The 11,184-nt window shown below is 34.8% G+C and overlaps 1 protein-coding gene across 2 annotated transcripts; it reads right to left on the bottom strand.

Moving 5' to 3' along the window:
* Nucleotides 1-3,481: 3,481 nt before the first annotated feature.
* On the bottom strand, nt 3,482-10,972 carry LOC139872403 (uncharacterized). Of its 2 annotated transcripts, XR_011767033.1 has the most exons (8): nt 10,753-10,972; nt 6,805-6,916; nt 6,560-6,597; nt 6,417-6,462; nt 6,172-6,246; nt 5,827-5,897; nt 3,570-5,123; nt 3,482-3,494 (listed from the first exon to the last, which is right to left on the bottom strand). XR_011767033.1 is itself a non-coding variant. In XM_071860272.1 (7 exons), exons 2-7 carry the CDS (start codon nt 6,904-6,906, stop codon nt 3,917-3,919), a joined length of 1,539 nt encoding a protein of 512 aa, XP_071716373.1. In that variant the 5' UTR covers nt 6,907-6,916; nt 10,753-10,972; the 3' UTR covers nt 3,530-3,916. The 2 variants fall into 2 exon arrangements, 1 of the variants encoding a protein (XP_071716373.1); XM_071860272.1 differs by lacking the exon at nt 3,482-3,494 and having other exon boundaries at nt 3,530-5,123.
* Nucleotides 10,973-11,184: the final 212 nt, after the last annotated feature.

The following is an 11,184-nucleotide window of genomic DNA, read 5'->3' as shown; positions in this document are numbered from 1 at the left end:
GGTCAAGCCTATGACAATACTTGCAACATGACTAGCTATGAGCGAATTCATTTCATAGATTGATAGGGAACCCCAAACACTTGAGTGATTTGAGTGACCCGTGTAAGGAAGTCAATGTCATGTAACCTCCCCTCATGCTTGCAGAGATAGTTTCTACCCCTTTTAGAAGACGGATTGTCTGATCTTGCTCTTATAATAAATTAAAAGCCACTTGAATAATAGATCGAAAACCTCAGAAGTATCCTTGAACTCAAAATAAAAGAGAGGTCTGCTTGAGGACAAGCAAAGTCTAAGTGTGGGATATTTGATATCGGCTAAAAAGTCACGTTTTTACCCCCGATATTGAGCCCTAAAACCATAAAGTTCCAAAATTTATCGCCAAAATAATCACTTTGTTGGTTAATTTGGTAGATTTAGTCATTACAAAGGCTATATTTCAAGAATCACTAAAAACGGATGAAAAACGAGGGAAAACGAGCAAAACCGGCTAAGACCATTAACTCGCGTTTAAATAACTTATTTTATAATTTTTGGAAAAGTTTATTTACTTAATCTCATGTTGTAGGATATTCAATTACGAACACGTGGGCGCAAGAGTCGTCAAAAACGGAGCTAAAACGAAGATTCTAGAGCGAAAACGGTGAAAGACAAGTTCGATCCAGCAAACGGCTTGCCAAACCCCTTGCCAAACGGCTTGCCTGGCTTGCAAACGGTCTGCCAAACAGCTTGCCAAATGGCCTGCCATAAGGGAAAACGGCTTGCCAAACCCCTTGCCAAACGGGGCATCAAAAACGGCTTACCATGGCAAACGGCCTTGGCAAACGGCCTGCTAGCCGTTTGCCAGGAAAATTTTGCCTATTTAAAGAGCTTTTTGCATTCATTTCAACACACACCAATTCTTCACTTCTCTCTCTAAATATCTCTCTATAGTTGCTCTCTAGTGATCTACAGGAGATTAGTTCTCTCTATACTTTCTCTCTCTAGAATCTAGAAAGAGAAAAGTACAGAGATTAGAAAAATAATTATCTCTCTATTGTCGCTCTCTAGTGATCAATAGGAGAATAGTATGTAGTTAGTAGTAGAAGATATCAAGCATTGTAACACTATGGATATTATGAAGAAATACAAGTGTTATTCTGCCGACATTATTCGGTAACATCTATCCTTTCTTTTATTAATTTATTATAATATTCTTGTTTGATGTTGTGATTTATTAATATTAGAAATGCTAGTTGCCATGATGTGTAAGTAATTGCTTGATTGTTTGCCATGATTTAATAATGTTAGTAGGGATGATTAACGTTTCATATTCACTTTCTGTCTATGATATTAAACCTCGTTATTATCGTCCTTCCACCAATAAACGTGATTAAAACCTTTTATAAAGTCGACGTTATAATGGTAATTAATTATCTGTGTTTATACATTGGTCAAGGTTTGAACCCATCGGAAATACTATAAAGTACATGGGGAATTACCATAGGACCAGATCAAGACATTGGTCAAAAGTATAAAACTCATGTCAATATACTATAGGACCACTTGGGCATGGTCAAGGTTAGAAACAATGGAACCACTATAAGTCTAGTACATGGTGGATAACTAAGGGATTGATTGGGTAGATTTAAGTAAGGGCTGGTTTATATCATAAATGGGAATTTAACGCACTACAATACAAGCTAAGCTTATAAATCTTTAAGGATGACTGAGAACCATCAGAGGTTCTAATTTGTCTGCAACCCCTTAGATTTTACCATACCATTGACATAAAGAAATTCGAAACACAATCATAACCACTCACTTGGGTGATACACTAAGGTGTTAAGAAAGGTTGGATATTCTATATATATGGCTATGCTACTCTATTCGTGCGCCCAGGGTATGCATTGCATCCAAGATGGGTCGCTTATATCCTTAAACCAGATAAAGCATCGGGAGTTGAGCATAGTCCATCCGATCAGAATCTTCAAAGCCTAGTTCCTCGTGACATGCTAATCGGGAAACCACTTAGTAGGGAATCTAGTGTTCACACCAAGGTATATCTATCCAAGGAGTGTCTTGCAATCATCCCGACACTACGTTATCTTAAATCATGGTGAACCACGTCTTCTTTGTCCTTAACTGTTGCATGCTAGCTAGCTTATTTTAATTATATTGCTTTAATATTTTAAATACAATTATAAATCAAATCAACCCAACTATTGTCTTTACACAATTTGATATTCCGGAGAAAGTGGTGTCTAGAATAAACCGGTTGGACTTGGTTGTTGGATTTTTCGAACAGCCACCAATTTATTGGGACCAAAAGGATCCTGCCTCTCCACACAAGGTGTACCTGGCCACTAGTATTGGATACTAAATTGTGTACAAAACCAATCTTAATTACTAGATTATCTGAATAAGCTCCGCTTCAAATTCGACCACTCAAGGAACGACCTTATGTCATATTTGTCTTTGCTAACCGATAGGAAGGAATAATAGATTTAGGCCCAGCATATATAAATTAAACAATCAACTTCTTCTATTGATATCCTGAAGTGACGTTTTGCGACCTAACGACACGACATAAATAAACCGTCCGATTCGGACATATCAGATCCCAATCGCTGTTCAAAAAAAAAAAACACACATTTAATTAAAATATTATTGACCTTCTATTTTTATACTACCCCGTATATATCATTAACATTATCATTATTATCTTTTTTCTATCAAAGTGAATTTTAACATACTTTTTTATTCACAATTAAACTTACTAATTTTCCATTTTAAAAGTACAGAGGGTTCTAACGACGATTTAGCGACAATATTTGTGATTTGTAATGGTTTTCATGATAATTTTAGGATATGAACTGGTTTTCGCGATAATTCAGGCGGTTGTGTGACAGTTTTTTACAATTTTTTGATGGGTTCAGTTTGCGACTACAATGGTTAGTGATTTATATAGGTTATTTAGAGATGAATCTTGAGGGTTTTCACGACGGTTTGAAGGCAGTTCCAACGCCATAAAACATTTTTTCATTATATAAAAAGGTTTTACACTATAATATGGAAATCACATTTTAAGAGAACACAATATCATTTATACTTCAAAATTCCGATGGGACGACGAGATGAGGTTTGCTTAAACTAACGTGTTAAACCACCTATTCGAGACGAAAGAAGAAAACAAGCCAACAAACATGTTCCCTTCGAATCTTCGGCGATTAACTCGAAGTTTTTGATTTAAATTCGATTTTAATATCACTTTTCGATTTTGCTATGAAAAATTTCAAAACCAAACCGATAAACACCCCAACGCTTAAATATATATATTTTTAAATGAATTGGAATGTCATTGATTCCATTTCATGAGTGTAACCGACACACTGAAACTATTGGTTGGTTAGTTTTTACCAACCATTGGCCAGTTAGTAACCAAGCCATAAAATGTGGCAGAACCAAAGGTTACTAAGGAGTAATGACCATCCTTTATTTGCTACTACTATCCAAATCTGCAAATTGGAAGAACATAAAAAAATAGCTGGGAAAGAAGAGGTCAAATAAGTCAGTTACGCTCAAAAGATTACCTGTCTTGACTTGTTACCACAATACTGCACATTTTGGCACTCTAATAGACGAAGAAAATGGTCACCTAAATGCGAAGACATCCGCACGCATAATCAGAATGCCATTTCTGTCTCTAAAAAGTAAAAAAAACCAATGTGGAAGCAACCCTGTCCTATTGGATGGATTCAGTTGACTCAATATTTGCCCAATCAAGTCTTATAATGCTACTCAAGTTCATCACATAACAATTCAAAAGATACAAACTCCGGCTCATAAAAGATCATCATACTGTAGTTTGAAGCACACATCAAAATCCCTTCATACAGTTTCAACTGCATAACGACACATTAAATTCACAACAAATGCTTCAAAGGCCTCCTGCACAATCTAGTTCGATTGCCATTAGTAAATCGTCCATAGATTGCTTCACTGGTGGCATCTGTGGGACCTGTTGTTGCATCTCTTCTTCGATCTCTGGCATCTCTGCTATCACTGGCATCTTTGACATCTCTCGCTTCGTTCTTCGACGTCGAGGGACACAAGTAGATGGTTTTGGCTTCACCAACTTTGATGGTTTCGGCTTCATTGATTTTGATGGATTTGGCTTCATTGATTTTGATGGATTTGGCTTCATTGATTTTGATGGATTCGGTTTCGGCGATATTGGTGGATTCAGCTTCAGCAACTCTACCAAGGACATCTTTCGAGGGCGAGGTGCAGAAGTAGATGGACGATCCTGCTTCCGCATATCTAGTACCGATTTACTTCCACCGTCAAGACGAGACGAAGAAGATGGAACTTGAGAAAATGGAACTTGAGAAACTGGAACTTCGAAAGATGGAACATCGGAAGATGGAACTTGAGAAAATGGAACTTCGAAACATGGAATATCGTATGCTGGAACATCGGAAGGTGGAACATCGGAAGATGGAACATCGGAAAATGGAACTAGAGAAGATGGAACTAGAGAAGATGGAACTTCGGAAGATGGAACTTCGGAAGATGGAACTTCGGAAGATGGAACTTCGGTAGATGGAACTAGAGAAAATGGCATCTCTGGTATCACTGGCATCTTTGACATCTCTCGCTTTGTTCTTCGACGTCGAGGGACAAAAGTAGACGGATTCGGCTTCATTGATTTTGATGGATTTGGCTTCACCAACTCTGCCAAGGACATCTTTCGAGGGCGAGGTGCAGAAGTAGATGGACCCTGATTCTGCATATTTAGCACCGACTTAATTCCACCGCAAAGCCCGGAAGAAGAAGATGGAACTTGAGAAGATGGAACTTGGGAAGATGGAACTTCGGAAGATGGAACTTCGGAAAATGGAACTAGAGAATATGGAACTAGAGAAGATGGAACTTCGGAAGATGGAACTTGGGAAGATGGAACTTCGGTAGATGGAACTTCGGAAAATGGAACTTTGGAAAATGGAACTAGAGAGGATGGAACTTCGGAAGATGGAACTTCGGTAGATGGAACTTCGGTAGATGGAACTTCAGAAAATGGAACCTCAGAAGATGCAAGTTGAGAAGATGGAACTAGCTGCTTCTCCTTCCCCTTTTTAGGTGTTCTGAAAACATAAAAACAATAACAGGGATGAAACTTATACTGTAAACTGGAAATATATACAAGGTAAAGAGCCAAAATGGGTGTCTAACGAAACAAATAAATCTGAAACGGGCTGGGTCGACCCACTAAGCTTTTTTTACTGTTTTTTTCAACTTCAATAATAGCTAACATTAAATATGATTATGAGAACTAATATGAAACTAAATACATGAAATGCTTTATATTGTTGTGAACATTTTACTATTCCATAGTTAGCTTGTACATGGACCTAGGGGTGGCAATTCAGTTGGGGCTCAACCCAGTACAAATACACCAACCCAAACCCAACCTGGTTAATAAACAGCTACGGGTCGAAAGTTCCACCCAAACCTGTTTATATTCGTGGCAGGTTTCTAACAACCTATTAAATTCGGATTATGAAAACTGCTAATAAATTGATGATACAATTACTTTTTGAATAAAACATTTTGAGAAGATGTAAAAAGTTAAATACATTGTGGGGGTTCTTCTGTTATCTGGTTTGACTTTTTCTTTTTTAACTAAATTACATCTCACTCGTTTGACCCAACTAAATTATAACTATAAGTAAAACAGTATCAGCCAATTCACATATAAACATGTTGAAATTTACACACATAATGATACTGTATTATCACAGTTCATCGTCGTACCATGTACATGCATTAAATAATGAAAGTATATACCCGGATCGAGCCTTAGCCTGCTCAAAAAATTCTCGCATTATCTTCTTCGCATCATCTTCAGCATCATTTTTCTGAATTCAAAAAAGTTAAAAAAATAAAAATAAAAATGCCCACAAGAAAGCTTAAACATGTGAAAAATAAATTCAGTCAAACTTACCTTAAAAATTTATTTATTTCAAAAATAATAAATTTTTTAATTTATTTATATAAATTTCTAGTTAATAATTATTAAAATAAAATTCATTTTCCTAGATAAAAAAACGCAAAAAAAAAGATATATTAAATAGAAAATAATAGCGATGTGAAGTTTAAACACATATGATATGGAGTTAAGAGATTAATAACCTGATCTTTCCGATTACATGTTTCCTTGAACCAAGAACGAGCCAGAGTACGAAGGGACTTTCCAGTTAATTGAGCCTACAAACACGCAAACGATGGCAACAACATAAAAAATATCGCTCAATAAATTAATAATTTATGTGACAAATTCACAATTACACATGTCTATGATGCTTATTCCATCAAAGATCAAAGATTAATATTAAATATCAACCGTAAGTAAAAAAAATTAAAAAAGGTGTGCTTACCTTTTTATCTCTAGCACACGCTAGCGTATCCATTTTCTTTTTGTACCTACAATATTATGAAGGACTACAACTTAAATATCAACTGAAAACAAAACTGTGACAAGATACCATGTAAGAATTGCAAGCAGAAAATTAGACATTACCCTAAATTTTTGAAGTAATCATCATCCGGGTCAACAAACTACACGAGAAAAAGGTTATGTTATACAACAGTATGATAATAGAAGAAAATGCAATTGGGGCTAAAAAAAATTGTCCAATAAAAACATAAATAACATCATGCAAAACCACAAAGGCAACTCAATAAGCCTAATCAAAATATACATAACAAAACCAACAATTAAACTAAAAAATACCACCGATTATTAAATATAATATTTGTTCATACCTTATACTTTTTTCTGAGCACTTCCACATCTTCATTAACAAAACGCACGCCATAATACACAAATGAATGTGGAGGCACATCATCCTTATTATTATTATCCATCGCTCAGAAACTATCAAAAAATAACAGCGAAATAAACCAAGTCAATGACTGTTATGCAGTTGAGTTATATTGCAAAAATACACATTTGATGGATAAATAATTCTATACATTAAATAGTACGGATACCTTAAACCAAGACAAGTTGATGAAAGTATAAGTTATACTCGTAATCCACACAATATGAAAAAAAAAAATATATATATATATATATATATTGTAAGTTAAGGGGGAGTTTAGAAGATTCTTGAAGTGATTATTGCAACTTGAAACATCAATAATGTAACCAATTATAGCCAAAACTCAAAATTGATTATTGCATTTTAAGGTGAAAATAATTAGTTTATAACCATCACAAGATAGCTCAATAGTTAGGACCCTGTTATCTTGCAACCTTGCAAGAGGTCTTAGGTTCGAATCTTGTGGTGGACCGGGATGGTTGGAAACAGCCACAGAGTAATCCGGCTGGGCCGCATACATTAAAGTATGGAATCAGAATACTCGCCTAACCGGGTAACTCGGACAGGGAAAAGCCTTACAAAGAAAGCACATCCAAACACCCTTCAAGATATAATTTGATTGAGCCTAATTGAGATTTTCAATTCCTTCATCAAGAATATAGACCCCGATCACGTATTTTAAAAAGTTTAACTGAAAACAAAATCCCTTCCATCAAAATCCCTCCTTTATCATTCTCAATTAGCAAAAATGTAACATTGGATTTGTATTCAATGCCGATTTAAAGCAATCATGGTCCACTGAGATTCTATCCAAAAACCGTGTAGAAGTCAAGCTAACAATTAATCGCATAACTTAAATAAAATCAGATCCAAACGTCAAATATTAAATAGAACAATAACATGAAAAATCTAACAGGGTGAAACTCTAATTAGTAAAAAAAATGGTAAGATATAAGAGATCCATTCCACAATTTTTCATATACGAACGGATTAAAAATAACAAAAAACAGAATGTGCATTTAAATTCAATAATCGATACCAACCTTTAAAGATATACAAAGAGAAGTAATAATCGATCGATCTGCTGGTAAAAGCAGAATCGGAAATTTTCTTCGGCGAAACAAGATGTGCAACCGAAATTTAGAAAAAACCTAGGCTCCTCCGCCTCCGGTCGCACACCTTATTTCATTCACTCAATATTTATACCCCCCTTTCAAGTCTATATTAGTCAATATCATTAATTGCACAATTAGCCATTAAATATAATTACATTAATTACCAAGGTTGCAAAAATCACTAGTCGGGGAGTACTCGGTCGGGACTTTTAGGGAGTACTCGGATGTTGAACAACTTTGAATTTTGACCGATTTTGAAAGATATTCCAGATAATCCCAAGTTTTGGCCGAGTTTTGAACGAACTTTGAACGATTTTCCATGTAATTCCTAGTTTTGGATGAGTTTAACCATTTTTGACCTAGTACTCACCGAGTTGCAACAACCGAGTATTCGTTGAGTAATTTCGAGTTCTGCAACACTGTTATTTACTGATTATTATATCTTTTTCTTTAACAGAAGGACCAAATCCCTACCAGAGAACATAGGAGGTTATGTGATTCCCTAAAGAAAGACTGAACTCTGTCCTTAACATTGTGCATTCCTCATGAGTAAAATAACAATATACCAGTGAAGAAGAGCATATGTAATGTCAACAAATAGCTTAAAAGGCTTATTATGACAATTACATTGCATACAAACATAACCATCACTAAAATCCGAGTGGCTATGCCCTTAGATCCTTGCACGAGGTGGGTTCAAATCTTATGGTGGCTAGGGAAGGAATTGGAAATGATCATGGTTTAATCCAGTTCGGCTGCGTACACCAGAATAGAAATATCCACCCTCAGGGAACCCGAACAAGAAAAAACCTTATCATTTTCAAATTCACATTACATACAAGCATGTAGTGTATAGCCCATTAGTCCCGAAAATGGGGCATTTAGAAAATAGAGCGGGTTCAAACCCACCGTAATCAAGGATGAACCTAATTTATTAGAAAAAAATCCCTTTGTGGACGTAGATCAAGTGGGTTAAGTGGTTGGGCCACCATTTGAGTGGGCCTCTAGATGAGTTGAGTTTACCAAACACGTGATGGGCCAGTGGTGGTCAAATGTGGGATATTTAGGTCTCTAGTATCTCAACCTTTTGGAAAAATGTATCTTTAGTAATTAGGTATTTATCTTCACTAATGAATAGTTTAAGAAGGTTAATTTCACAATCAAATTGCATAAGATATTATCTTCACTGACTGACCGTTAGTACCACTGTTGATAATACACGTTTCTCTTTTAGAGGAAAGCTAGCAACTTTCTACATATATGTTGTTCTTTACTTATAGAAAACTTCAACAAAATAATTAGCACATTTGACCATCATTTATATGTAAATCTAAGTACCTGGGCTTTTTAACATATACATACATCTTTATTTATAAATGGGGCATGCATATACATCTTTATACTCATTAACATGCATTAGGTTTATGTATTAACCATTTAACCTAAACATCATTTGTGCATGAATAAACCATGCATTTAATATTTTAATTGAACCAATATGATTTCTTAGCTGCGCTTTAGTCTTTACACTTGAAATGTCATAATTTTTCATTAAAAATTCCTAGTTCTACTATTCACCTTTGGTTTTGCTAAGAACATAGTTACCAAAAATCTTACATTCCACTTCATATAACGAGATACTTTCTCAAGTTAGCAGTGAAGTATGATTGTCCAAAATTTGTCAATTAATAAACAAACTGCCAGGCCTAATCTCAAAATACTAGAGCAACTTAGAAAGTGTTTAGATGTTATTTTGAAAGTTATCATTATTAATTCAAGAGTCAGATAATCATGTAGGTATACCTGGCAATTGAGACCCATACACTCAAATTCGGGTCAAATTTCGGGTCGAGAAAATTAGGCCAAACAATGTATATCAAAACGAAAAAAAACATCCAAATGAGTTTCCCTCCAACCTATTGAGTCCTATACAAAAAATGAAGGAACAAGTCTAATGGGTATCAATACTCAAAGATCAATAAATAGAAATAGGTCTAATGGGTTTTGTGAATGGGTCAAATGGGTCGAGTATAAAAAGTTTCATCCGTAAAAAATTTATGAAAGTATTCATGGTTATATCCTTTATTATGTATATTAATATTTCTAATGTATATATAATATAATAAATAATAATAACTAAAATAATGTAATAAATGTAAAAAACGCGATGTATCCCATTTGACCTGTGACCCGTTTCGAACCGTTACCCAACCTGACCCATTTTGACCCGTTTAAAAAATTCACCCGTTTGACCTAACACCCATTTCAACCCAAAACTATTTTGACCCGTTACCCAAACCGACCCAACCTGACCCGTTTGCCAAGCATACATGTAGGTAAGTATCTTCACATTTATCCCAAATCACAATAATCAAGTCTCTTATAGAAAAGTCTTACTAGTTCTCCCAGTGTAATAACTTTCACCCTAAGTAATCAGAAAAGCAAATGAACACTAATTCAACTGCTTCTCCAAGTGATTTTTTTTACCCTGAATATTCAGTAACTGTGGACCTAAATTATCCAAACTAATTATTAATGTCAATAAAACCATTATAATACCTCAATTGGTTTTCCTTATGGCATTATGGCGTGTGCATTGCAAAGCAGGTAAATTAATTTAGAAAATAAAACATATAGTAAAGCTGTAATAACACGCATAAAGAGTCAACAAATTCAGTTAATTCACATTCATATTCATATTTTAATAAAAAAAATACTAAAAAAATCGAATGAAAAGTTGTATATGTAGATGTGAGTTATTGATGAAGGATGACCTTTAGGTTTGCAAAATATGGGAACCATGACCGATGTATTAAGGTTTGATGCAAACTCTGTAGAATTACAGGACCTTGATATAGATATAGATCAATTCGGGTATTCATTTTGATCAAAAATTGTAACCACCGGCGATTTGGGGTTTAGGTGATAGCGGTTTAGGCTAAAGCGAAACGAATCTTATAATCTTTGTCACTCGGTTTTGGGGATTTCGTTTAAAAAAGGTATCGATCGAACTATCGACCTTCTCTTTCTGGTATTTTTTATTTTTAGAACTAAGATTAGCTCATCTTTCTTTTTACGAATAAATAAAAACAAATAAAAAAATTAATGTTTTTATCTCCGATATTAAGCTCAAAAATCAATAAAGCAACTAACTTTATCGAAGAAATAAGCGTTTGTTTGCTTTATTTGGTAGATCAATTGATTAC

This window comes from Rutidosis leptorrhynchoides, chromosome 1 (assembly GCF_046630445.1).
Source record: "Rutidosis leptorrhynchoides isolate AG116_Rl617_1_P2 chromosome 1, CSIRO_AGI_Rlap_v1, whole genome shotgun sequence".
NCBI lineage: Eukaryota > Viridiplantae > Streptophyta > Magnoliopsida > Asterales > Asteraceae > Rutidosis > Rutidosis leptorrhynchoides.
The sequence above is the reverse complement of the archived record's forward strand: the minus strand, read 5'-3'. Positions and strand labels throughout refer to the sequence as shown.

What these genes read in the sequence shown, in the direction of transcription:
- LOC139872403 (XM_071860272.1), bottom strand. Translation starts at nt 6,906, where the DNA reads ATGGATAATAATAATAAGGATGATGTGCCTCCACATTCATTTGTGTAT. An exon ending in GATTACTTCAAAAATTTAGG is followed by an intron (nt 6,463 to 6,559) that starts GTAATGTCTAAT and finishes ATAATATTGTAG; the next exon opens with GTACAAAAAGAAAATGGATA. An exon ending in CAGGCTAAGGCTCGATCCGG is followed by an intron (nt 5,124 to 5,826) that starts GTATATACTTTC and finishes TTATGTTTTCAG; the next exon opens with AACACCTAAAAAGGGGAAGG.